At 43.3% G+C, this 27,606-nt stretch overlaps 1 protein-coding gene across 1 annotated transcript in view; it reads left to right on the top strand.

The window, feature by feature from the left end:
• Ubr5 (ubiquitin protein ligase E3 component n-recognin 5) overlaps positions 1-27,606 on the top strand; it is an 87,940-nt gene that overhangs the window by 45,546 nt on the left and 14,788 nt on the right. Inside the window, exons 23-51 of the mRNA XM_013512704.1 lie at positions 454-605; positions 1,044-1,139; positions 1,462-1,585; positions 2,315-2,412; positions 2,574-2,722; positions 3,519-3,610; positions 5,050-5,196; positions 5,287-5,405; positions 5,503-5,629; positions 5,729-5,858; positions 6,890-7,050; positions 7,179-7,418; positions 9,289-9,412; positions 9,931-10,042; positions 10,630-10,761; positions 11,077-11,334; positions 11,756-12,024; positions 12,195-12,406; positions 14,304-14,534; positions 15,017-15,090; positions 16,562-16,734; positions 16,827-16,940; positions 18,164-18,384; positions 19,634-19,754; positions 19,836-19,934; positions 21,832-22,075; positions 23,632-23,743; positions 24,430-24,574; positions 25,772-25,902. Coding sequence (XP_013368158.1) covers positions 454-605; positions 1,044-1,139; positions 1,462-1,585; positions 2,315-2,412; positions 2,574-2,722; positions 3,519-3,610; positions 5,050-5,196; positions 5,287-5,405; positions 5,503-5,629; positions 5,729-5,858; positions 6,890-7,050; positions 7,179-7,418; positions 9,289-9,412; positions 9,931-10,042; positions 10,630-10,761; positions 11,077-11,334; positions 11,756-12,024; positions 12,195-12,406; positions 14,304-14,534; positions 15,017-15,090; positions 16,562-16,734; positions 16,827-16,940; positions 18,164-18,384; positions 19,634-19,754; positions 19,836-19,934; positions 21,832-22,075; positions 23,632-23,743; positions 24,430-24,574; positions 25,772-25,902 — 4,407 coding nt within the window. The remainder of the gene's footprint in view (positions 1-453; positions 606-1,043; positions 1,140-1,461; positions 1,586-2,314; positions 2,413-2,573; positions 2,723-3,518; positions 3,611-5,049; positions 5,197-5,286; positions 5,406-5,502; positions 5,630-5,728; positions 5,859-6,889; positions 7,051-7,178; positions 7,419-9,288; positions 9,413-9,930; positions 10,043-10,629; positions 10,762-11,076; positions 11,335-11,755; positions 12,025-12,194; positions 12,407-14,303; positions 14,535-15,016; positions 15,091-16,561; positions 16,735-16,826; positions 16,941-18,163; positions 18,385-19,633; positions 19,755-19,835; positions 19,935-21,831; positions 22,076-23,631; positions 23,744-24,429; positions 24,575-25,771; positions 25,903-27,606) is intronic.

Raw genomic sequence — 27,606 nt, 5'->3', positions numbered from 1 at the left:
ATTAGTTTTAACTGCTTTTGAGATAACAGAAAAGGGATTTAGTGGGCTAACAATACTGGTTTGTGGTAATCAGTATGTTTGCTGATGTTGATTATTAAACTTAGTTCTTACTGGTCATAAACAGGGAACAGAAAAACTTTAAAGTTTAGCTGTTCATTTATCTAATTGTTAAGAGAGATTATTGCTAATCTTTTAGTGCATCCTGGTTCCCTGTGCTTAAGTTTGTCTGGGATCTTAGTGATGGTTTTTAGTATTGACCTGGGGTGCAGGGCCCCTAGTTTCATTCTGTCCCTCACCAGCTACTCTGTGGTCTCCAGAACTGGCACTTGTACTGGCTTCCTTGCTGGGCGTGTTTGCGTGTAGAGTGTCCTTTAATCTTCTCAGAGGAGGTCTGTGCACCTTTTTGCTGCATGACAACCTGTGGTGAGTGCTGCTTCTGCCCGTGTTCTTCAGCTTGCGGCTGCGGGAGATGATGAGACGTTCATTGAGAGCAGCTGGCCTGGGAAGACACGAGGCTGGCACTTCGTCTAGTGACCACCAGGACCCGGTCTCACCCCCGATCGCACCCCCCAGCTGGGTTCCTGACCCTCCTGCAATGGATCCTGGTAAGATCTCAAATTCTGCTTAGTGCTTAACAAAAAGACAAGGTCCCGATAGAAAAGAGATGGAACATTTTAGTGGGATATTTAGAAATCGGAAAAACATTAAAATAGCATGATGAATATTACCTTCGTTACTTAAAACTTGACTTAGGAGGTATTTTAAAAATTGGAGTTGTCAGGTACCTTGTCAGTTATCACTCTTAATAACGTATTTTTTCTATACTGGAAGAAACTGGATAGTCCTCTTGCTGGTAGTATCAAGATAAATGCATAATTTGCCTAGTGGATTCCTTCTCTTATAATTTGGGAAATAAGTTTTCATCTTAAACCTCCAACCTGTTTGACCTATGGCCCGCAAAGGAAGCCTTAAGGCCTGTTAAGGGAATGTGGGAGGGTTGTTGCCTATAACGATGTACATCCTGCTGTTCTGTTTGCTGAAAGATGGTGACATTGATTTTATCCTGGCCCCTGCTGTGGGATCTCTCACCACAGCAGCGACTGGCAGCGGCCAAGGCCCGAGCACCTCCACCATCCCAGGTAAGAATCTGTACTTTCCATCTCTCTGGGCGCTGGGAAAAAGACAGACTTCTGATGTAGGTTCCCAGATACTCACACTTTTATCTCAAAAGCATCTAGTTCAGTGTCTTCTGCATGTCCTGCGTGTCAGTGGGAACGTACGGTATGTTAAGAAAGTAGTTGAGATTTGTAAGATGTGTTAGTATGTTAATAGAGTTAATTTATTTCTAATGGTAGAATATTATTCTGCTGGTTTAATGTTATGCTCTCTTAGGGTGGGACATACTTTCCCTCTGGCTTGTTTACTCTTGATTTGGTATCAGATGAATCTGCTTAATTACAGGTCCTTCCACAGAGCCTTCAGTAGTAGAGTCAAAGGATCGGAAAGCGAATGCCCATTTTATATTAAAGTTGCTCTGCGACAGTGTGGTTCTGCAGCCCTATCTGCGAGAACTCCTTTCTGCAAAGTAAGAAGACTCATTACACTTTTAAGTTTATTTTAGCTTAGTTTTGTTTAAGTGGCTCTTCTTAGAAAATACAGATTATCTTAAGATGAGTATCTTATGTGAAGATGAAGTACTTCATCACGACCAGCGTCGCATCCCCTCTGCTGCTATGCTCACCTCTTCTCTCCACCGTGTAGCATTCCCTGAAGGAATACAGACGGACAGCTTTTTCTTTTGAGGTGCTGGGCATTGAACCAGGGCCCTCACACTGAGCTCTGTCCCCAAACCTTTGGCATTTTGTTTGTTTGTTTTGAGGGAGGGTCTCACTAAATTGCCCAGGCCAAGTTTGAACTTGCAGTCCTTCCTCAGCCTCCCAGAGTGCAGGGTTTACAGGTATGCACCGCCACTTGTGGCTTAGAAGCTGACCTTTAGCTGGGCATGGTGGTGCACGCTTATAATCCCAGCATGTGGGAGGCTGAGGCAGGAGGATCTTGTTGAGTTCTGAGACCAGCCTGAGCTCAAGGCCAGCCTGAAGTGTATAGTGAGACCCTGTCTCAAAACGACAGAAAAAAAAAAAAAAAGAAGCTGACCTTTAATGTTAGCTTGGTCAGAGCATAATGTACTCCTGTGTCAAAAGATCACAGAATAATCTTTCCAGTAACACAACACAATATCATTTTTACCAGGAATACTTACTTTAACAATCAAAAAGGGTGATGCTATTTTTCTGTACTATTTTTCTCATTTTAGGGATGCTAGAGGGATGACTCCATTTATGTCAGCTGTAAGTGGCCGAGCTTATCCTGCTGCAATCACCATCTTAGAAACAGCCCAGAAAATTGCAAAAGGTAATTAATGTCTCTCACTTTGTAGCCGAAGCTGGTCTTAAACTTGGAACGATTCTCCTCCGTCAGCCTCCTGAGTGCTGGGATTACAGGCATGTGCCACTATGCCCGGCCTTTTTATATATATGTATATAATCTAACTCCCGCATTCTTAATCTTGTCAGCTGAAGGGTCCTCGAGTGACAAAGAAGAAGATGTATTCATGGGGATGGTGTGCCCGTTGGGTACAAACCCTGATGACTCTCCTTTGTACGTCTTATGCTGTAACGACACCTGCAGCTTTACTTGGACTGGAGCAGAGCACATTAACCAGGTAGGTTCTGGCCTATTTCCTGCTATGTGTGCCGTCTTCAGGCTTCTTTTTTTTGCTCCCTTGGACTATCACTTAGAGTTACAGGTTTTAGGTTTTATATTTTTGTTTTTTTTGTTTTTGTTTTTGTTTTTCTTCCGGTACCAGGAATTGAACCCACGACCTTGCGCTTGCCAGTCAGGCGCTGTGCCGCTGAGCTAAATCCCCAGCCCTAGGTTTTATATTTTAAGTCTGAGCCGGGTGTGGTGGCACACGCCTGTGATCCCAGCACTTGGGAGGCTGAGGCAGGAGGATCACTTCAAGGCCAGTTTGGACTACATAGTGAGTTCAAGGTCAGCCTGCACTATGTAGCGAGACCCTGTCTCAAACAAAAGCAACACTGTAAGTCTGACATTTGCTTTTACTATGAGTTAGTAAAACTCTCCAAAGAATATTAATTTTGATTTACTACTTATATAAATGAGTCAAAAGTTGGTTACTAAACAAAATATGGCACATTATGAGAACTGAAAGTCTTTATTAGATTGTATAATCTGATCTGTAGCTTTTGATACATATTTTTATAATTATGTCTTTTCTGGGAAGATACCTTTTTTTTGTCCTGTAGGTAGTATTTGAGCTTCATCTGTGTAATCCTGCAAATGGTATAGTCACTGTGTCCTTGTATAACTCCTTATTTTCCAGTGTGCGTTAGTGTTACTCTGCTGTTGTTGAACTGTGATGGGAAGTACCACAAGTAATTAGTAAGATGAGATGTGTACACAGCCATTCTTTTAAAAGTACACTCCTTTAATTTTAGGATATTTTTGAGTGTCGAACTTGCGGTTTGCTGGAGTCACTGTGTTGTTGTACAGAGTGTGCAAGGGTTTGTCATAAAGGTCATGACTGCAAGTAAGTAAGCTCTACTTCTCTTTCACCTTATACACTGTGTGGACTTACTACTTTATAAATACAATCCATACTGCCATGTTTTGATTGGTCCTTGTTTAAAGAGTGTGTGCAATGCTTCTTGCTTATTCTGACATAGCTGCTGTAGTCAGAGTGGATAATGTGTCATCACATACGGGTAGAGTCCGGTTTGTCTGTGTGCTATAGCTGAAGTCTCAGATCCCCCTTGGGTTGTCTTGGGTTTATAAGAGGGAAACTGCTATAGGTATTAAGGCTTGGAGAACGTTTGAGCTGTGCTTTGCTTACTTTTTAAACTAAATGTGGGAATCTTCTGTCTTAGCAATAGAATTACCTCAGCTGGTTTGGTTGGTTTTCACAGACCAAAGAAACAAAATGCCTTAGCACTAACATCTGCAGTGACTCAGTATTATCAGCAAGAGCACCAGCTATACATATCTATGACTACAGATCTGTGGATGTCACAGATGATAGAGCATTGGGTTGTAGAAACTGTCTGTTATGCGTCAGTATAATAACAACTTTTATACTTATCATATTGATGCTTAGTTACAATTTTTGTTCACACACACACACACACACACACACACACACACTTCTTATTGGGAATTGAACCCATGAGGTGGTGAACTATATCCCTACCCTCTTCAATTTTTTTTTTTTTTTTAAATATTTGAGACAGTGTCTTGTCAGATTGCCCAGAATGGTCTCAAACGTGGAGTTCTCTTGCCATAGCCTCCCAGGTCCTTGGTATTATGGGGATGTGATACTGAACCCAACAGATTTTTTTTTCTTTTTGGGGCAGGGTCTCACTATGTAGTTCAGGCCTTTGAACTCAACTAGGTAGCCCAGGCTGGTCTTGAACTCAGTGGTCCTCTTGCCTCAGCCTTTCAAGTGCTGGGATTACAGCTGTGCACCACCATGCCCGGCCACACCCAGCTGTTAAGAGAGTTTTTCTCATAATTTTGTCTTCCTTCAAGCATCTGCAAGTGGTAATGTGCCATTACTGCTCATTGAGAGGACTCTCTGCCTGTGTGCTAAGGAAGCTGCCCTAGGTAGTCCCTGTGTGCCAACATTTGCAGTCCTCTCAGGTGGAGCATGCATGGGGGAGTGTTTCATCTGCCCATGAGGGTTCTGAGGTCATCAGGTGTGTGAGCAGGCTTCTTGTACCCGACGGGCAGGGCGCTTGGGGAGGACATGTCGTGCTCCTGTGTTCACAGGGTCGCCTCCTTGAGGGAATCCGTGTTGCTTTACAGACTTCACGCCTGTGAGTTTATTCTGTATGCTGTAGGAGTGGACTTTACATTTAAAAATTCGCAAGGGCTCTGTGTGGTTCCAATGAGTTGTCCTTCCATACTGTTGGTATAGATTGTTGTATATTTAAACAATTTCTGTCACTGTACTTTTGTGTGAATTTTTTCTAGACTCAAACGGACGTCACCAACAGCTTACTGTGATTGTTGGGAGAAATGCAAATGTAAAACTCTAATTGCGGGACAAAAGTCTGCTCGCCTTGATTTGCTTTATCGCCTGCTCACTGCTACTAATCTGGTCACTCTGCCCAACAGCAGGCAAGTGCGGTCTTGGGGGGCGGATCGGTGTGGTTGACAGTGGGCGGCGCACGCTGTGCTCCCTGACCCCGCAGCCACGCTTTTCTGCAGGGGCGAGCACCTGCTGCTGTTCCTGGTGCAGACCGTGGCGCGGCAGACGGTGGAGCACTGCCAGTACCGCCCGCCGCGCATCCGGGAGGACCGCAACCGCAAGACTGCCAGTCCTGAAGGTGAGCAGCTGAGCACCCCCGCAGCTGAGTGACAGCGGCTTTCCCGTGTGTCTCACCTCCTTCTCCCTTTTCTTTCTCCCCTTTCTCCTTCCTGAAGATTCAGACATGCCTGATCACGATTTAGAGCCTCCCAGGTTTGCTCAGCTTGCACTGGAGCGCGTTCTGCAGGACTGGAATGCCTTGAAATCCATGATTATGTTTGGCTCACAGGAGAATAAGGATCCGTACGTATTCTCTGAAACAGTTTTAGATTTCTGGATTTCTCATATGGGTGTGGGTTTTCAAAGTGCACCCTGTCTGTCTGTCTGTCCCTCTCCCTGCAGGCTGAGTGCCAGTAGCAGGATAGGTCATCTCTTGCCAGAGGAGCAAGTGTACCTCAACCAGCAGAGCGGCACAATCCGGCTGGACTGCTTTACCCACTGCCTTATCGTCAAATGTACAGCAGATATTTTGGTAAGGTCTCTGAAATGCATTAGACATTTTTGTACGTCCTGTAGTTTTAAAATTCAAAGTCCTTAGTAGCGATGAGCTTTCACTGAATAGTACATAAAAGGGAATGAAACTTGAGGGTGACTTAAATGCTTTGGTTTATAGCAGAAGCTCCATTCATTCTAAATAAAAATTCTAAGATATGTTAAAATCCAACTGTATATAAATGTATGGAGTAGCGTTCAAAAATTATTAGTAACATAGTGGAAGCTTTTTTTTTTTTTTTATTTAAAGATATCCCTTTTTCCTTAAATTGAAAGCATAAGACCCAATGCTGATGACACTGTGGTAAAGCGAGTGTGCCGGGCCCTCGTGGGCTGGTACTATGCTTAGGCCTCTCCTTGGAAGACGGTTTGTCAGTGTCAGATGCCACAGAAACAGCATCACCCTCAGAGTCTGTTAGAAATATTTTACAGTGTGAGAAAGATCAAGTCAGGTCTCAGAGTGATACAAAATACTTTATGAGTCAGTCATAGTGGACTGTTGAATCAAATTGTAGCCCAACCATTTACTGAATGGAAGGTAGTGATTTAAAAATAAAGGTTGTTGTAAGCAACACTGAAAAATTGGATTTTCTCTGTGACTAATATGTAAGTGATAAACTGTGCACAGAAAAGAAACTAGAACATAGCTGTTCATTGGAGAAGGCAGGAATATGAACAGGAATATAAATATTCGGATCTAATTTGCTGTTTTGGGGAGTACCTCATAGTGATGATGTATACTTTTCTGATAGGATGTATTTGGTATTGCTTCTCTAAATGTGCTTTGGTATAAATAGGGGAGTGGGACAAAGATAAGAAGTCATACATTTGGGGCCCACTCTATGCTAAGTGTAGTAGTAGGTGTGTTGCATAAATTAGTCATTGGCCTTAAATTTGAGATTTTGTCATGAAATGTTAATACTGGAAGGCTGTGAGAGCTTTTTACTTTAGGTGTGTCTAAACATCTTAGGAAGTATCTTAACGTTAACAGAATGATAATGTTTTTTAAAGCTTTTAGATACTCTACTAGGTACCTTAGTGAAAGAACTCCAAAACAAATACACACCTGGCCGTCGAGAAGAAGCTATTGCTGTGACCATGAGATTTCTACGCTCAGTGGCAAGAGTTTTTGTCATTCTTAGTGTGGAAATGGCTTCCTCCAAAAAGAAAAAGTAAGGCATCCTTTTTTATTTTGGCTGCTGCTGTTCCTGTATCATTTTGCGCACATTTTTGTGATAGTGAAAACATTATGTATATGCAGAGACTCATGAAAGATTCCTATCTTTCCTTTTTGCTCTAGCAACTTTATTCCACAGCCCATTGGAAAATGCAAGCGTGTGTTCCAAGCGCTGCTGCCTTATGCTGTAGAAGAGTTGTGTAACGTAGCCGAGTCGCTCATTGTTCCTGTCAGAATGGGGATCGCCAGGCCCACGGCACCCTTCACCCTGGCCAGCACCAGCATAGATGCCATGCAGGGGAGCGAAGAGCTGTTCTCAGTGGAACCTCTGCCACCACGCCCTTCCCCCGACCAGTCCAGCAGGTAAGCCCATGCAGCGGAGGCCGGCTCGCTCTTCCTCTGGGAAGGCAGTGTTTGGCTCGACAACCTGCACATAAGTACTTTGGTGGTGTGCCTGAGTATTTGTGTAACACATGGGAGAGATTGAAACATATGAAGACACTTTGAAAATTACACGTGTATATACATCTAAAGTTAGGTGGGTCGCTGTGGTTTGTGTTGGAGAGGCAGTTTTTATTATGTTGATAAAGCGGTTTGGTAAAAAAGTTTACTTTAGACTTTTTCTCCCCTTTAATGTTTTATTTTTTTATTTATTTTTGAGGCAAGGTGGCACTATGTATCCTAGGCTGTCCTCAAACTCACAGTGATCCACCTACCTCAGCCTCCTATGTGCTGGGATTCTGGGCATGCACCTCTACACCCAGATTTTTCTTCCTTTTAGATACAGCCTGCTCTAAAACCAAATTGAGAAGTCCTGTAACTTTCTCTCTATCCTAGGTTTCGGCTAGGCGCTAGTTGTTACATAATGTGAGGAACAATCAGATTGCACCATTTTTGTTAGTTTTTTTGTATGTTTGTTTTGATTATGGTGGTTGTGAGGGTTGAGTGAGGGGCCTCATGCTCTACCACTGAGCTACGTCCCCAGCCCTGGGGCCAACCTCTTAAATCTTCCGAGGATAATCATCTGCAAATCCACAGCATGCAGTGCTTTGAACCACTGTTGCTGCACAGAAATCCTTTTACATTGAATCCCTTTTGGCTGAAGGATCTGTAGGTGCCTTTGGGGTAAATAGTGGCACTCTGGGAAGCTGAGACCTGAGGATTGCAAGTTCAAGCCCAGTCAGGACAACTTAGCAAGACTGTTCTAAAAACAAACGTTTTGAAGTCTGGGGATGTAGTTCAGCATGAAGGCCTGGAGTCAGTCCCCAGTTCTACCAAGGAAAAAGAAAATAGTATCATGTACTTAGTGCTTGGCAGTATTCCTTACACTCCAGTCTTCCTCTTAGCCTCTCCACTTCCTTTGTTACTCCTGTTTTCTTCTATCAGTTACTTGAAGTTCCTGTGCTAAAACATGTGGAGACTACTTGTCTAGTTTATTTGGGCAGCTCCCAGGGTAACTGCTTTGACCCTCAGAAAACAGAGACGAGGAGAGAACATGGATAGTGTGACCACTTACTTCTTTTCACTTGCATCTTGTAGCCCTTTTAATTTCTAAGTAGAGGGTGGTCCCACAGTTACTGAGTAGTGTCCTTCAGATGTCTGGCATTTAAAGTGTGGTCTCTTGTCCTCCCCTTCCTTTATGAGAGAAGCATCTGTCTTTGGCTATTTCCAAATCAGGTTTTGAGGGAAGTGAAACCTTTGCAGTCTCCCCAACCCTACTGCAGTTATTACCCTATTTTAAAATCATATTTTTGAATTGACATTTTTCCCCACATATATCAGCAAGTGATTGGTTATTAAGTTGATGTGAAGTGAAAACGGTGTCAGGTTTCTTAAAGAAATAGACTTGTCATAATAAACGCACATCTTTGAATGGGTTCACGTTTCCATCAGAACCTTTAGAAGCCAAGGATTTCCGGTACAAAAGGAAGTATCTTTCCCCTAGAATTTTCCCATAGGAGATACATGCAAATGTCTATCAACACAGCTGTGAAATGACTGACTTACTGAAAGTAATGTGATTTATAAGTTAAGTCTCTGATAAAATAATTTATTTTGAGTTTGTATTTTCTGATGAACTCTAGAGTAATGTTGGTTTCCCAGAAGTCTCAGGTGGCCTCCACGCCCGTGCCTTCTGTGTAGTCAGTGAGCTCACTGCTCCCTGGCAGTGTGCAAGTGTGTGGCGCTTGCATGGGTGTGGCGGCTGCACTCTCAGAACCCTGCTTCTTTGCAGCTCCAGCCAGTCCCAGTCATCCTACATCATCCGGAACCCACAACAGCGGCGCATCAGCCAGTCACAGCCAGTCAGGGGCAGAGACGAGGAGCAGGATGATATCGTTTCCGCGGATGTGGAGGAGGTGGTTTGAATTGATTCAGTTGCCATGGATGAAAGGGGTTTATTCCATGAGGAGAGGCGTGTAGTCCCTGACCTCTGTATGGTTTGCATCCAGCTTCGAGCCTTGAGTTACATACATGCTCTTAGTTGGAGTTACATGTATTAAAATAATTTTAGTAATCCTTGATTTGTTGGATATTAGAAAATTGGACTTGTTTCCTGGTAAGGGCTATGACTAAAGATATTCTTAGTGTTAAAAAAAATGTAGTTTTAGTGCATATATGATGTTGACATATATAAAAACAATCCTTTCTACCCCCAGAGCAATTTTTATACTCTACTTCTGACTTTTGGATTCTTTATGTGGACAGTAATCATGAACTATGAGCTATGTTGATAATGGTTTTGATTTCTGAACTGCGTATTGTGCAATTCACAATGCCCTCCAGTCTCTGTGTGCTAGTTCCCAGTTGTGGTAAGACACTGGTGGAGACGTGGTTTGTGTGCTCTGCCTGTCTGCCAATGTGACTCTGGATTTAGGTGGAGGTGGTGGAGGGCGTGGCTGGAGAAGAGGATCATCACGAGGAGCAGGAGGAGCATGGCGAGGAGAACGCCGAGGCGGAGGGGCAGCACGACGAGCATGACGAAGACGGTACGCTTAGTGCCTGCCGGGCGCAGAGCACGGCCCCTTTGCCCTGTTCTTGGCTTGAGGAGCTTTTGCTTACCTGTTTCGTAAAGTAAAATGATTATAAGGTTGTTACGAAACATTTGTCAGTTGGAGAAGAGGGACACTAAGCCATCCACAATCGCATCCAGATGCTAATGATTTGTATTTTTACTTTCAGTCCTCTCCTGCACGCTTTCACAGATGTAAGAGAGATGTAAAATGTGTCATTTGTAATTTCACATAGTTAGACACATATTACCAGGAAATACAGAGCAGGCATTTTTAACTTCTGTTTGGGAAACCTCTCGTGGAAACCAGGTGGAGCCAAAGCAGGTAGCCACGTCCTGCATGCTGCCCACTGGCCTTGTCCCCTGGCCATGTCCCCAGCAGACTTTGGGGCTGTGCAGGAGAGATGGAGGGCCGTGCCGTCGCCCTCTGTCCACCGAGTCCTTGCCGCCTTCTCCCAAGCACGCCTCCTGTTCTTAGTGCAGCAGCCCCTCCTCTGAGGGGAGCGCCTCTGCCTGGTGCAGCGCGAGTGGAACTTTCTCCTTACTGTTACGTGTGTTTTCCAGGGAGCGACATGGAGCTTGATCTATTAGCAGCTGCAGAAACGGAGAGCGACAGTGAAAGCAACCATAGCAACCAAGACAACGCAAGTGGGCGCAGAAGCGTGGTCACTGCGGCGACTGCGGGCTCCGAGGCAGGTGTGTCACTTCACCTGGTGGTTTTCCGGGCTCAGCGTGAGCCTGCTGACTTAGTGTGATGTGCTCGAGGGTGTTGGGGCCTTTGACAGCGTCGTATTAGCCTCATCTCCAGCTTTTCTATATACAAGTAATGAATTATTTTTAAAGTTCATTTTGGAGTTCTTTTCTAGTTAAATTATTGTAATCGTGGTTTCTTGGACTGTGTGTGTAGTTTAGCATTGTGTTTAATATGTTTTCCTGAATGAGGGGGATGCATTGTAATTTTCATTGTCAAAAGACTCACAGTGTTTTTGGTTCTAAAAATTAAAAATTTAGGAGCAAGCAGTGTTCCTGCCTTTTTTTCTGAAGATGACTCTCAGTCCAATGACTCGAGTGATTCGGACAGCAGCAGCAGCCAGAGCGACGACATAGAGCAGGAGACCTTCATGCTGGACGAGCCGCTGGAAAGGACCACAAGCAGCTCCCACGCCAACGGGGCCGCGCAGGCGCCACGCTCCATGCAGTGGGCCGTGCGCAACACACAGCACCAGCGCGCAGCTAGCGCGGCCCCATCTAGCACCTCCACTCCCGCAGGCAAGCCCGTGCTCTCTCTGCGGGAGGTTAAACAGATGCTGTTGGCTGGAAACTGTTTTCCTAGGGGCTGTTTCTTGTTGAGGTTCACCTGAAAAGTGACATGCGTCTGCCTGCAGGGTGTCCTGGCGTGGTGGCCACGGTGCCATTCCCACCCACTCCCGTTCCTCCTCCCTCCCCTGGGCAGAAGCAAAGCAGCTCACATTTCACCAACTGGCCCCTCTTCCAGCTGCGCAGTGGGAGCTGCACACTTAGCCATGTTCGGGACATTCTGTTCATTTTTGACTCCCTTCATGCTCCCCTTTCTAAATTAGGAGAGTGCAGGACAGCGGAAACTGACTACTTAGATTTCTCTGAGTATATAGTTGCCACTGTGATCTGAGCTGCAACTGTTAGCTCACTGTGATTGTCCTTCTCCTTACAGCGAGTTCAGCAGGGCTGATCTATATAGACCCTTCCAACTTGCGCCGCAGTGGAACCATCAGCACAAGTGCTGCTGCTGCAGCAGCCGCTTTGGAAGCCAGCAATGCCAGCAGCTACCTGACATCTGCGAGTAGCTTAGCCAGGGCCTACAGCATTGTCATCCGACAGATCTCGGACCTCATGGGCCTTATCCCCAAGTACAATCACCTTGTGTACTCTCAGATTCCAGCTGCTGTGAAGCTGACCTACCAGGACGCAGTGAACCTGCAGGTATGGAGCCATCGAAAAGTTACACGTTCACATCTGGGTTTGGCTGTGAATTTGACAATTCCAGTGTAATGGGACTGAGTATCACAAATGTTTAAATGTTGACATGCTACTACTATATCACATCCAGCTCTACCTGGATAGTTTTAACTATTTTAGTTTGGTCTTCATAGAACTATGTAGAAGAAAAGCTTATTCCCACTTGGAACTGGATGGTCAGTATTATGGATTCTACTGAAGCTCAATTACGTTATGGTTCTGCATTAGCATCTGCTGGTGATCCGGGACATCCAAATCACCCTCTTCACGCTTCTCAGAACTCAGCGCGAAGAGAGAGGATGACTGCACGGGAGGAGGCTAGTTTGCGAACCCTTGAGGGCAGACGGTACGAAAGTCTTCCTTGTACTTCTGTGTGGAGACAGAGGCCTTCTGTCTGAGAAAGTCAGAGCTTTTTGATTGCTAGTGTGTTCAGCCTCAGCCTGGTGAGATTGGAAGAAATAAAGGAAATAAATGCCTTGCATTTCTTCTTCAAAAACTTGTGCAGTTGAAGCAAAATAAATTACAGTTATACTTGGGTACTCAGCTGGTTTGAAACACTGAGCTATATCTCCAGCCCTTTTTAAAAAATTTGAGACAGGATCACCTGAGTTGCCCAGGTTGAGCTCAAACTTGGAGCTGTCCTGGCCCAGGCTCCCACAGTGCTGGTATGAGAGGTGTGTGTCCCCATTCCCAGCTGCGTAGTTGTCCTATGTTTCACCCTTGTTTCTCAAGAAGCACTAGTTCCATTCCTTTGTATTTCTTAACATCTCATGACTGCCGCATTTTGTTCACCCCCCAGCACGAATATTGGGATTATGCTCACCTCCCTGCTGCCGTGCTTGAGCGGCGCTGCGCATTAGTGTGCAGCTTTCTGTGCTCTTAGCTCTCCTGCGTGGATTACCTTGGTGTGCAAGTGTGGTGATAACAGTCATGCTGGACATTGTGAGATGTGAGAAGCTACCAGACTTTTCTGAAAATATTCAGAGTAGCACATTGGCGAGCTTCAGCCTCTATATGCTCACCAGCACATGTGGCCTAGCTTTTGGAGTGCAGCCATTCGAATGAGACTTAGTTTTTCCTTGTGGTTTTAATTTACATTTCTTTAATGGCTGATTATATTGATCATCATCTCCTGTGGTAACTGGCCATCTGAAAAAATGCCTATTGAGATTTTCTCCTGTTTTAGTTTTCCAAGTTTTGTTTTGTTTTGTTTTTTGAGACTTATGCAGTCTGGGCTAAGCTTGAACTCTAATTGTGTAGCCAGGCTAGGCTTGACCTCTCAGTGACCTCCTGCATCAGCCTCCCAAGTTCTAGGAAGACAAGTTTGGGCCACCACTCCTGGCTTTTTTCCTGGTTTTTTTTTTGTATCAGGAATTGAACTCAGGACCTTGCACTTGCCAGGCAGGTGTTGTGCTGCTAAGCTATATCCCTGGCCCTATTTCCTAGTTTTTAATTGGATATTAAGTTATGAATAATTTAATATTTTAGATGTAAGTCTCTTATCCAATGTGGAGTTTTGTCCAAGTTATCTTCCACTTTCTTGATGGTATCCTCCTGAAGTACAGTAGTTAATTAGGTTAAGTTCAATTTATTTGTGTTTTTGTTCGGGTGTAGTTTTGGTTCATTTTTAGGCAGTGGTCCTCAAAGTTTGCTCCCTAGAATAGCAAACGTTTCCTAGGAGTTTGTTAGAAATGTAAATTCTAGCCAGGTCTGGTAGTGCACATTTGGGATCCCAGCTGCTCATGGGACTGAGGCAGGGGGATCGCTAGTTTGAGGCCAGCTTGAGTGATTTAGCAACATCTGTCTCAAAATAAAAAGGGAGCAGACCTCTGTAGCTCAGAGGTAGGATGTGTGTCTAGCATTGTCAAGGCATGGGTTCAGTCCCCAAGTATATTAAGTACATGTAAGTATATAAAGGAGGGAAGGAAGGAAGGAAGGAAGGAGGGCAAATTCTTGTTCCTTACCCCAGATCTACTGAAAGTATGGTGATTTTGATAGACAGAAACACTGTCTTTAGGGAAAGAGTTCCTTCTGCCATTCCAAAGCTTCCTAGAATTCCTTTCCTGTACAGCAGTATGGGACTGTAAGTCACACACAGTGGTTCTATTTCTAAAGCAGAGTCACAGGCTTGGTAAGTATTTATGATTATTCTCGGTTCCTCATTTTACCTATTTATGCTAGAGGTCATTTCACATTTGTGCTATTTTGTAAACTTTTTTTCCTGTTTCTTCTTGCTCTTACAGACGTGCCACACTGCTAAGTGCCCGTCAGGGAATGATGTCCGCTCGAGGAGATTTCCTAAATTATGCTCTTTCTTTAATGCGGTCTCATAATGACGAGCATTCTGACGTCCTTCCAGTTCTGGATGTCTGCTCACTGAAGCACGTGGCCTATGTTTTCCAAGCTCTTATATACTGGATTAAAGCAATGAACCAGCAGACGACCCTGGACACTCCGCAGCTGGAGCGCAAGAGGTACCCACACTTGCTTGCCATGAGTTGCTTTGAGGAAGACTCACTTAGTGCCGGCTGCGTTAGTAGATTGTCAGCTTGCAAAGCAGGAACAGCAGTGCAGAGTCGGAACGGTTCAGGGACATCATTCAGGGTCTGCCAGGCCTTTCTCTGTCCTGATTCCTCCCTTCCTACAGAAATGCAAAAATTCAGTTACAGTTCAGACTTGACATTGCCCAGCCCAGGCACTTCATTTCTGTGTGAGGTTAGACAGACCCCACTGCTTTTGGAGTGTTGTTTTTTGCTTCTGTTGAGCCCATTTGTTACTGTAATTCACGAGGTTGATCAGCCCACTGTTTCCCAGAGTCTGAAACCATATCGCAGTGTAAGAAATGGCTCAGACCCTAACTGCCCTTCGCAGCATGTCTGCTTTAGCTGCCTCTCACCCTGCCTCCATTCCCACCGCACAGATGTTTCATTAAAATGACTCATTTGTCTTTTTAAAGGACGCGAGAACTTTTGGAACTGGGTATTGATAATGAAGATTCGGAACACGAAAATGATGATGACACCAATCAAAGTTAGTGCCCAGAAAGTCTGCTAATCTAGTTCAAGAAAAGGCTGCCTCAGGAGTTCCCTTCATACTTTTTAGCTTCATTATTTTTTGTCTGTGTGGGAATTTCTGTTTTCTATGTGTTTTCTGTCCATTTCTCCTTGCACATCCTTGCATTATGTTTATAATTAAGGATGAATTTAAGAGATGCATGTGCACTTTTCAGTCAGTATTTCTTTCCCATTTTATCTTTCTATGTCTCTTTTTTGTATTTCTTAGTTCTGTTTATCTTTACACTTAACTGAAGTATGTAGGTACTAATAAACAGCATCTTAAGAAAGCCTTTGTTAATAGTGATGCAAATTATTTAGTCAAGAAAATGTAAATAACTCCTGAAAGCCAGGCATAGTGACACACCTAGAATCTCAGCACTGGGGAGGCTGAGGCAGGAAGATTGCAGCAAGTTGGAGGGCAGACTAGGCTACATAGTGAGTTTAAGACCTGCCTTAAGTACATAGTGAGACCCAGTCTCAAAAATTACAAAAAACAAATAAAACCAAAAATAACTCCTGAATATCAAAACCCTTAGCAGTTCGCAAACTAAAGAATGTTTGTGAGCTTGAGGATGTAGCTCAGTAGTAAATCACTTGTCTACTGTTTAGCTCAGGGTCCTGAGTTCAGTTCCTAATAATGTAATTTAAAAATAAAATGATTTTCTTTTCTCCAAAAGTTTTAGTGTCACAAAATTTGGGGAGGTAGCATGTCTTTTTCTGTTATTTCAATTGGGAGTTAAAAGATTTAACATGTGGCTAAATAGAACGGTCATTCTTTTGCTTATTCTCAGCTAGTACTTTATTTAGCCTAGGGAGTGAGCATGGTGGCTCATGCTTATACCACCAGCACCTGGGGAGGCTGAGGAGGAGGAGGATCACTCACTGTGAGTTCAGTGCCAGCCTGGGCTACATAGTGAGACCCTGTCTCCAAAAAAAAACTTATCCTAGGAAAAGACAGCTGGCCTAAGTTTTGAGAACTCTGCCCTAGCTCGGTGCCATGCGCACCGCCCACTTGGCAGCAGGACTTCTTCTGGTAAGGGCTGGCAGTGCTTAGTGCTGACTCTGCATCCCATCTGCCTCACCACAGTAAGCACCCGTCTCACTGACTCGGAGTCTCCTCACAGTCAGCAGTGGGTTGGCCCTTAAATAGATCAGGAATCTGGTTTGAGTCTCTGGATCAGTAGTGGTGAACCTATGGCATGTGGGCCACAGCTGGCTGTTGGTATCATGAAAGCTGTGAAAGGTTCGCCACCACTGCTGAAGATAGTCAAAGATAGGAGAAACTGTCCAGTGCAGAATGAAAGAGTATTTGTTGCTGGTAATTCTTAGTTTTTGATTGTTTTAAGAGACATAACCTTTACCATTGTAACCATATTAAATTGCTGTTCTGATGTTCTTTTATCCTTTGCTAATAATTATTAAATGAAACACTTTTCTGTGTTTAGGTGCTGCTTTGAATGATAAGGATGATGACTCTCTTCCTGCAGAAACTGGACAAAACCACCCATTTTTCCGACGTTCAGACTCCATGACATTCCTGGGGTGTATCCCCCCAAACCCCTTCGAAGTGCCTCTGGCCGAAGCCATCCCCTTGGCTGATCAGCCCCATCTGCTGCAGGTGAATTAGCCTAGTCCTGAGCTCCAGGGTTCTTTCTGACTGACTTCTCTTCGGTGTTCGATGTAAATAGAACATATCTGTTCCAATTCCAGCCGAATGCTAGAAAGGAGGATCTCTTTGGCCGCCCAAGTCAGGGTCTTTATTCTTCATCTGGCGGTAGTGGGAAATGCTTACTGGACGTCACGATGGACAGAAACTGCCTCGAGGTAAGAGAGTAAATTGTGCAGTACAACACTTGTTAGTGAGAGCTTGTCCCAGCATCTAGATTTTTAGAAATGCGTTAACTCTTAATATTTTATTTCCCCAAATAATACAAGTGTCAGAAATGCCTGCCTTATAATTGGATGAGTTCCACCACTTGTCTTATTTTTATTTTATTTTTATTTTTATTTTTTTTCCGGTACCAGGAACCAAACTCACAACCTTGTGCTTGCCAGGCAGGCGCTGTGCCGCTGAGCTAAATCCCCAGCCCCCACCACTTGTCTTTAACTTGCCGTCAGATAGCTTCATCCATAAAATAGCTTCAGTATGTGCTTGGTCTGTTTCAGAGTTGATTGTTGCATAGTGAAATTTTAAATTTCATATATATATATATACTGGTGTAGTGTAAGCATATTTAATTTTAGCTTAAAATTTTCTCTGACTTGAATTAACTTGTATCAAAAATGTAGATAATATGTCATTACAAATCTCATTCTGCACCAGTTTCAAAAGTAGAGATGAATGAGGTGCCATTAGTAGTGATGCTTAACCTTTATTAATTCCATACCCTGGGCACTGTCTCAGTCTGCAGAACCACGTTGGGTGGAAAGCATTATCTTGATTTTATGGGTTAGAAATTGAGATTATAAATGAATGGCACGTGGGATGCCTGTGGGCACACCACTGGCTATGTGGCGGAAGGTCTAGTTTTCAGATATGGGTCTGCTGAGTGTCTAAATTGCACTCCATTTCTCCTGGAAGAGTAGTAACATGTTTAAAAAAGCAGCTGTAGATGAAATGCAGCTGAACAGTATTTTTAAGTTCCCTAATTGATAAAGGAGAATGCAATACCAAAAACACTGAACATGCGTGGAAGTCCTAGGCACCCAGGCATTACAAAGATTCCTTTAATGTTCCTGCAGTCACTGTGGCAGATGTGCTGGGTAGTGACCAGCCAGCTAGACAGAAGATGGCATCTTCCCAGGGGAAGCTCCTGAAAGGATGAAATTATTAATTTCTGTGTGATTTCAGTAATTACTAAAAAAACAAAATTTACCCAATTTTTGGGCTGGGGATATAGCTCGGTGGTACAAGCGCCTGCCTGGTAAGCACAAGGTCCCAAGTTCGATTCCCAGTACCAAAAAAAAAAAACCCAAAACAAAAAAAAAAAAAAAAACAGTTTTTTTTGTCCTCACTGTGTAACTGTTAAACATCAAAAAATTCACAGGTTCTTCCAACTAAAATGTCGTATGCTGCCAATCTGAAAAATGTGATGAACATGCAAAATTGGCAAAAAAAAGAAGGAGAAGGACAGACTGTGCTGACAGAAGAAGCCGAGAGCTCGAAACCGGGGCCGTCTGCTCATGACCTTGCTGCGCAACTGAAGAGCAGTTTACTGGCAGAGATCGGCCTCACCGAAAGCGAGGGGCCCCCACTCACATCCTTCAGGTACTGTGAGGGACACGAGTTTTCTGCTGTTGCACTCCTTTGTAGCCACTGTAATTCTTGAAAGAATTTTATTTGAAATTTTGTAAATTTATTTGTGTATAAATAGTTAAATGTCATTATTTCTGTTATTTGCTAATCAGATACTTAAAGTGAGTTTTTGGATTGGGACATCTGTGACTTTCTGTCATTGCTCAGCATGTTTTCACTTTATTGAAGCAGCTATAAGACTTTATGGTTTTGGGGCTTCATACTGAGTTAAAATACATATCCATGTCAACTTGCCAATTGTAGCCTTGTTACCAGCAGCTCAATAAGGAGAAAGATGGGAACAGAAAGAACAGAATTTCTAGACTTGTGACTTATAACCTGGTTCAGAATGCAAGAGGTGGGTCATGGTTTACTTTAAGCATAACCCTGGTGTGTACCCTGGCTCAGTTTGGGTCCTCATCAGAAGATCTGTGGACTGCTCTCTGCAGCTTCCTACCTGCCCTAGGCGCTGGGTGCATTGCATCAGCAGGGTTAGTGAGCTTGGTAACGGAACGAGAGTCACTGTGGGCAGATGGGTGGCTGAGTCTTCCAGGGGAGTGTGGTTTAGCTAAGATGGCCACAGTTACAGAAATGGACTGGAGAAAAGAGTTAGAGATGGGTGAGGAGTTAAAAAAGCAACTCCTAATTCCAGCTAGCCCTTGAGGAAAGAGGCTCAAGTAGAGCATTGGCTTTGGGATGAAAAGGAGACCCTGTAAAGAAGAGAAACTCAAGATGGAGTTTGTTATTGTGGAGGAATCAGAAGGGAAAATGTGCTTTAGTTCTGAGCCATAGGGAAGTAAGTGATACTAATGTAAACAAAAAGTGGAGGGTATTGGCCATGTCTTCTCAGGATGTTGCGTTTGAGTTGAGCATCCGTGGTCCAGATGTATTTAACACAGGGATTCTGGTTCACTGTGAAAGTTTGTACCAGAAGGGGACCTGTCCCCTAAGTGCAGGTTGACTAAGGACTTTAAGGAGAGGAAGTGAGATGAAGAGATGAAGACAGGAGGCCTTGGTGGTGGTAGGTGTATTCGTACCTAGAGAACACAGGGAAAGGGTAGCTGTGGAGATATTCCATAGCTTGCTAGAGAGAGTGTGGTTTGAAATACTTAAGATGTCAGAATAGTTTAGAGTAACCAGAGTGCTATCGTTGACCTGGCCAGTGAGTTTTGGGAATTGGGAATTGGCTAAGTTCCTTCCCTTTCTCTTAAATGTCTTCCAGGCCACAGTGTAGCTTCATGGGCATGGTTATCTCCCATGATATGCTGCTGGGACGCTGGCGCCTTTCTTTAGAACTGTTTGGCAGAGTGTTCATGGAAGACGTTGGAGCAGAACCTGGATCAGTATGTATTTCATGCACTTTGAATTCTGTTTTGCCTGATAACATGTTTCACAGAATAATTCTGTCATGCATTTTTTTAAAGATCCTAACCGAATTGGGTGGTTTTGAGGTAAAAGAATCAAAATTCCGTAGAGAAATGGAAAAACTGAGAAACCAGCAGTCAAGAGATTTATCACTAGAGGTAAAGGTATTTAGATTTTCTTATATTATCCCTCTAATATACAATTTATGTAAATTTAAAATCTTGCAAAATAACAATAGATCTTGCAGATAATCACCAAATTTAGAGAAGTAATTTTTTCTGACAGTTGGCTCCCTCCTATCCTCTAGAGAGGACCCAAAGACTTTTAAGTTTTGGGTTTTAAAAAAGTTTCATTATTCTCCCATGGATTTAAACAGTTTGGATGTGTCTGTCCTTGGAGTTGATTTTTACTGATTTTCAGAAGGGCTTTCTTGGGCTGTTTTCAGTCCCTGTTAGCCATGTCCCAGTAGTGTTCTTCCTTAGTAACCTGTCTCACGTGCATGTCCCGTCACCTTTCATCGGCCATTTTCTGAAGGAGCCGTGAGTGCTTTTTGTAGGAAATGAGATTTTGAGGTTGCGATACAGCTTCTAGGGTTTCACACTGCTGTTGGGTGATAATTATTTCTAGGTCTTTTAGTGGATAGTCAAGAAGTATACCCAGTTTACCCTATGCCTCTTCCATTTAAAAAAAGAAAGAAAAATAATCCTAATTCGGTAGGACCACAGGTTGTTCTGTTATTTTCACTTTTTAGATCTTAAATCTATATCTCTACCAAACTGAATGTCCAACTTCTGGATAACATTGATAAAGTGATTCACTTGCTCTTATCCCACAGTGCACAAGCAGCAGTCTTAAAACTGCAGCATCAACACGGGCTCCAGCAAATGGTTGTTAAAAGTAGATGCAGATGAGTTTACGTTTTTTGTTCTTCAATTAGAGATACTGCCAGATCGATATTAGAGTCACTTTGAAATAATTTCTTACTGTGTTGTGGCCACCCCTCCCAGTGTCACGCCTGGCACTGAATCCAGGGCCTTTGTACTGAGCTAATCCGCAACCCTTTTTATTTTCTGAGAGAGGGTGTTACTAAGTTGCCTGTGTGGGATGTGAGCTTGCTGTCCTGTTGCCTCAGCCTCCCCGAGTACCAGCACCACAGGTGTGCGCCACCATGCCCGGCTCCTAGCTTTATATAGAGAGATATTCCCTCTTTTAAATTTTTTTTTTTCAGTAAATCCCTTACATGCAAGTTTGTTTCTGTTCTTTTGGTTTTAGCAGTGTGAGAAATGGCCCTTTTGTCAAAGATAAAAGGTCAATGATAGGTTCTCCTTGTGCTAATGTGACTTTAAGAGTCATAGACATGCAATTATATGTAATTTCCCCAGATCTTGGCAAATACTTCTTCATACAGTTGTATATTTATGTAGTTTCACCATCAGTAAGACAATGCCTGGTCACCATAGCCTGGCTAGCAGGTGATGGTTGAGTTTTTAGATTTTGGCTAGTCTGATTGGTAAGAAATGCGGTTTAGTATAGTCCTCAAAATTTCTCTTATTTGAACAGTTAAAGTTCAGTATATTTAGGATCGGTTACATTTTTCTGTGAATTCTTGGTATATTTTAAATTTGGTACATATTACTAGTATTTCTCCCGAAGAGTCTAGCTAGGCGGTGCATGCTCACTCGGAACTGCACTGCTGGGGGGAAAGGTGCAGATCTCCCTCCTTTGCAGTCGGAAATTCATTCTGGTGTATACCAAAACAGATGCTTATTATTTCCCAGTAAATCTTTGAGAGAAAGTGTTTAAATTGAATTACATTTTATTGTCCTAACTTGTAGGCATATTCTTACTTGAATATTTTGAATTTAGGATGTATTCATTTCTAAGAATCCAAATTTCTATATAGTTTTTAAAACTACCAAGGAGAAGGTAAATTCACTTTTCAAATTTTACTTACCGCTTTGGTGGTACAGTGGTGAGCGTAGCTGCCTTCCCGATTTTACTTACCAGATGTGGTTTCCAACACTGAATGTACTTCTTTCTGGTGTGCCATCCTAGGTGGACCGGGACCGGGACCTGCTTATTCAGCAGACCATGAGGCAGCTGAACAATCATTTCGGCCGGAGATGTGCGACGACGCCCATGGCTGTCCACAGAGTGAAAGTCACATTCAAGGATGAACCAGGAGAGGGCAGTGGTGTGGCACGGAGTTTTTATACAGCCATTGCGCAGGCATTTCTGTCAAATGAAAAACTGCCAAATCTAGATTGTATCCAAAATGCCAACAAAGGTACCCACACGAGTAAGTACCTCACAGATAGCATCATTTAAATAACTTTTGTTCATCAAAACGCAAATCATAATCACTATATGTTTTTATAGTGGAACAGTTTTATTGTATATACATATTTTTACATAACTTCATTCTAAATGACTTAGTCTTGATGAAGCTAGTTGACAGTTTTAATAGTTTGCTGAAGGTTGTTAAACATATTTATTTTGGTGAATGTTTGATCGTCCTAGTTTCTCCTTGCAGTGGTTACTTGTTTGGAGAGCAGGTAACTGTAAGATATTGATGATGAAAGTCAGTGAGCAAGCTGCAGTGTTTTCTTCACCCCTGTGTTAGCGCAAATTTGAGTAGAAGATGTCTTTCTCTACATAGGCTATTCAGAGTGTGATTCACAAACTGGGTTCCGGTCTCCACTGAGATGAGGAGATTGCAACCAGATGTAAACCCAGCTACATTAGTAAGCTCACTGTGTTAACTTAGCAAGATTTTTTTTTAAGCAAAACTTTGTATATTAGCCTCCCAGAGAGTATAAACTTGTTATCTCATTGAGAATCAGCACTTTGGGATTAGGGCTCTTACCTAATTTTCAATATTATAATCCACAGAATTAAAAATTGAAAATCACAAAAGCCTTAGATGATAACCCCCCTGGTGAGTTCTGGCAAGTAGGGACAGAATACTAATGGTACATCTAAGTGGTTAGGCGTAGTTCAGAGGGAGAGGAAGTGGTAGCTTTTACTAAGAAAACCTTCAGTTTTCCATAGGCCACATCTGTATCCCCTTTGGGTGATAGACACCATCCTGTGCGGCCACACAAGCTGCCGGAAAGAGAGGGCGTGAAGTACGGGGTGTGTTCCCTGCCGTTTCCTCATCATTTTTACCTGGTGACTCCCTGTGAACTAAAATACAGGGAACCTAGGTACCCATAACATTTCATAAGTATCTTGTTTGTCCAGTTGAAGAGACCATACTCTGGGCTATGCGTATTTAAAAATAAAAAGAGCCACTGTGCTGGTGGCCTGTGTTGCTTAATGCCAAAAACCAAGAATAGAACATGGAGTTGAGTGGTAAAATCATGTGAGAACTGGAGCATTATTTAGAGTGAGATTCACATAGCCCATTGCTACACACGCAGGGCCATCCAAAAATCTGATAATGTTTCAGTAAAATTTATTACAGTGGAAAACATGTTGCCTGCCACTGATCTCCCTCAGAATACTCCCCCTGGCATGAACGTGGTTATCCCATCATTCTTGGCCATGTGTCTTACTGGAATATTTTTTTTACTTGAACATTCACTGTATTTTTAGACTACCCCTTGTACTTCCCAGCTTTGATGTCAAGGGGAAAATACATTCAACAAACGCAGCAGGGTGAGGTGAGTCTGTATGTGTCCTGCGCAGCCAGGCACCCAGCTCTTGGAGGGGCAGGGCTAGCACACAGACTCCAAAGAGGAGGCCTGACCACCAGCTCTCCTTGGGCTTGACTCAGGTCTTTGCACTGACTGAAATTGCAGGTGGGCATGTGTGCATTTGTCTAAATAAACTCTGTTTCATCTTTCCTTCTAGGTTTAATGCAGAGATTAAGGAACAGAGGAGAGAGAGATCGAGAAAGGGAGAGAGAGAGGGAGATGAGAAGGAGTAGTGGCTTGCGAGCAGGTTCTCGGAGAGACCGGGATAGGTATATGATAATTCTGTCTCTTAATACCACTGTTCGGGAAAAATTGGACATAGGTTTGTAAAAGAAAAAATCTTAATTCCAGATTGTGCTTTTTATAGAATGAAATTTTCAGCCTGCTGTGATGGTACAGGCCTTGTGATACCAGCACATGAGAGGTGGAGCCAGGAGGATTGCTGCAGGTTTGAGGCCAGCCTAGGCTACATAGTGAGATCTGGTCTCAAAAAAAAAGAAAATTTTAATTGGGCAATACTAAATAAAAAGTTCTGCTCTAAAGACCCAGAGGCAGTTAAAATTATATTGCCTTTTTACTTGTCCACTCAAATTCCTAATTGCTTGACCTTTTTATCATTCTTCCATAGTTTATCTTCAATTCTAATTTGTGGTCAACTATGTCATTTAAATCTATTGATTTTTCTCTTGTTGGAATGAGTTGCATTTTACATTTGCTTAAAATTTCTAGGAATTACGAGTAGACTCTTAACTTTCCGGTTCCTTAAAGGTCTCTTCCCTCAGAATCAAATTGTGTATTGTAAATGTCGAGTTATCCAGGTGATAGAATCCAGTGAGTCATCTGGGCAGGCCCCTGCTGCCTTGCCTGTGCCTGGGATGCTGTTTCCCTTGTTTTGCTGACCTGTGTGCCTCGCAGGTGACAGGATTGAAGCCACAGCACTCTCTCCTTCCTGCAGAGACTTCCGGAGGCAGCTGTCCATCGACACCAGGCCCTTCAGACCCGCCTCCGAGGGGAACCCCAGTGATGACCCTGACCCGCTGCCCGCGCATCGGCAGGCACTTGGAGAGAGGCTATACCCCCGTGTGCAAGCCATGCAGCCAGTACGTGCAGTGCGTGTAGCAACTTCTCAGCTAGCTCTGGCTCCCCGCCCCCGGCCCACTTTTGAATGAAATAAAAATTGTCAGCTACTGACCAGCCACATGCTTGAGGTCTGTGTTTAGCTGTGTAGTTAAGTAGCTTAGAAAGGAATGAAGCAATATTTGTTGGAGCTTAATTGAGTATTGCTGGGTTGGAACATTGTCTCCATATGGCATAGCAGGTTCCTTGGATGCTAAAGAGTTAGCTGTGTATGGTATTTATTTGTGTCACTGTTTGCACAAATCCTTGTTACTTTGTGAAGATTGCCTTATCCTTAGCAAGTCTTAGTGAGACACACTGCCAGAGTTTACTGCTGCTAAGTGTTTACTGCTGCTAAGTGTTTTTTCTTTATGCATAACTGTATGTACCTCTTTTTTTTAATTTTTTCTGGTTTTTGCTCCGGTACCGGGAATCGAACTTACCAGGCAGGCGCTGTGCCGCTGAGCTAAATCCCCAGCCCTGTATGTACCTATTTTGTAGCAACAAGAATGAAACAGAGAAAGCCAACTGTATTTCTTGCAGTAAAACCTTAGGTTTAAGCATCTTTCTCCCTTTCTTTACTTTTCTTTTTTTCTACACTAAACAAAAGAGATGTCTGTGATTCTCCTATGAAGGAAAAGAAAACAATAGTACATGTGTGTACTTTTTTTTTTTTTTTTGTACCGGGAATTGAACTCAGGACCTTGTGCTTGCTAGCAGGCGCTTGTGCCACTGAGCTATATCCCCAGCTCTTACATGTGTTTACTTATGGAACTCAGAAACCTTGAAAAGACCTGTTAGTGCTGCGCTAGCCCATGTGAGAGTGTGTGTGAGTGGGTGGATCATTCCTTGTCCAGTCTCTAGAAGTCAACTTCCAGTTTCGTAAAAGACCTTACTAGTTCAGAAGGTTTTGTACTTGTTATTCAAGGTTTGTTTGGTTTATTGTTAGTTTTTCTTTTCCCTCTGCTGTGGCTTCTCTCTCTCTCTCTACTTCTTTTTTGTTTTGTTTTGTTTTTTTGGTTTTTGCTCTGGTACCGGAATTGAACTCACGACCTTGTACTTGCCAGGCAGGTACTGTGCCACTAAGCTAAATCCCCAGCCCCTTCTCTCTACTTCTTGATTGTAAATTTTGGCAGTCAGTTTCAGAGAGAGGCCAAGTAATACTTGTTTGTCATCTTTAGGCATTTGCAAGTAAAATCACTGGTATGCTGCTGGAATTGTCCCCCGCTCAGCTGCTTCTCCTGCTGGCGAGTGAAGACTCTCTGCGAGCAAGAGTGGACGAGGCCATGGAGCTCATCATCGCGCACGGACGGTACTGTGTATACCTGCAGAGGCATCAGGTCTCATCACTGCCTCATTCTCAGTAGTTACCACCACCTCTTAAAAGTCTCTGCCACAGCATTTAGTCCTTTAAATTTTTTTTTTTTAAGTGGGGGCTTGAGCTTTACATGGTGGTGCAATCCTGTAATTCTAGCACTTGGAAGGCCGAGGCAAGAGGATTGCCGCAAGTTCAAGGCCAGCCTGAACTACGTAGTAAGACCCTGTTTCAAAAAAAAAAAAGTGATGGTTTAGAGTTCATAAGTGAGACAGCTGAATTTCTCATGTATTAGTCACTTAGGTTCTAAAAGATCTTCTGTGTACGTACTTGATATTTAAAAATGGTTTCAGAGGCCCAGGTGTGGTGATGCAGACCTGTAATCCCAACACTGTGGAAGGCCGAGGCAGGAGGATCACAGGTTCAGACATAGCCTGGGTAACTTACTGAGACCCTGTCTCACAATAAAAAGTAGCTAGTGTGAAGGCTTTGGGTTCAGTCCCATGGGCAGGGTGCTGGGGGTGGTACTTCAAAGAGGAGCATATCGAATTCTCCACTAGAATTCCCCTGGTGGCAAGAGACCATTACTATACTCAAAACACCTTGAGAGGTAGTCCCTAACTTCTTGCCCTGAGTATCAATTTCTTCTAGGCATCTTGAGTCACCTTAAAAATGTATGCAAGTTTTTGTTTTCTGTAATATATTTCTTACTATAACACTAAATGTATCTAACAGTTAAATTACTTGTCTCTCTTTTCCCAAGGTGACAAGTATGAGTGACTTTAAGAAGATAGCTCATACTTACTCTATGGCTTTTATTCTAGTTGAAGCTATGAAGTATCAGTGATTGTAGATGAAAATTTCTGCAGTGCTGGAGGGTGAACCCAGGGCTTCACCCATGCTTTAGCTTTGCCGTTGAACTTTATTCCCAGCCCTTGATGAAGATATCTGTTTCTTTCTAATCTTGATGTTTGATTGAGGAGGTAGATGGGTAGTGTGAAAGGGGTGGATGCAGGCAGCCTGAGCCCTGGAGCTGAATAGCCCTTCCTGTGCATGTGAGCAGGCCAAGTCAAAGACGCCTATGGAAGTTTGTTTCTCACTGCAGCCAGGCGTGGTGGTGCACGCCTGTAATCCCAGGACTTGGGAGGCTGAGGCAGGAGTATTGTTGTAAGTTCGAGACCACTCTGGGCTAGAAAGTGAGCTCAAGGCCAACCTGAACTGCATAGCGAGACCCTGTCTCAAAAAGACACCACCCTCCACCAAAAAAAAGAAGTTTGTTTCTTACTGTCTCTACTTTTGCTCTGGACGTATATGAACTGTTTCTTCATTCATCTCCCTTGTGGCTGGAGCTATCTGGTGTAGCACACGGGTGTAGCTTAGCCCATTGTAGAAATAGTTAAGGGTGGGGATTTTTTAGATTTTTATAAATACGTGGAATGATCCAAATATATGGTGATTGTTAATATTTAAAAATAATTATTACAGTAAAAGACATATTGCCATTAGTCCCTCTCCAAATGCTCCCTTCACTTGGAACACACTTCTTCCGTCGTTCTTGCTACTTTCTGGTGCAGCTGTGGAGTCCAAGAGGAGTCCTGAGTGTCTTTAGTTTTGCTCCTTTGCCTGCCTTACTGTGCTGAAGTCATTCAGAGTGTTTAGTTTTCGTGATTATCTTGACTTTGGGAAGAGCCAGAAGCTGGA

The sequence above is a fragment of the Chinchilla lanigera genome, unplaced genomic scaffold (genome assembly GCF_000276665.1).
Source record: "Chinchilla lanigera isolate Chin_1 unplaced genomic scaffold, ChiLan1.0 scaffold00016, whole genome shotgun sequence".
Classification (NCBI taxonomy): Eukaryota; Metazoa; Chordata; class Mammalia; order Rodentia; family Chinchillidae; genus Chinchilla; species Chinchilla lanigera.
The sequence above is the reverse complement of the archived record's forward strand: the minus strand, read 5'-3'. Positions and strand labels throughout refer to the sequence as shown.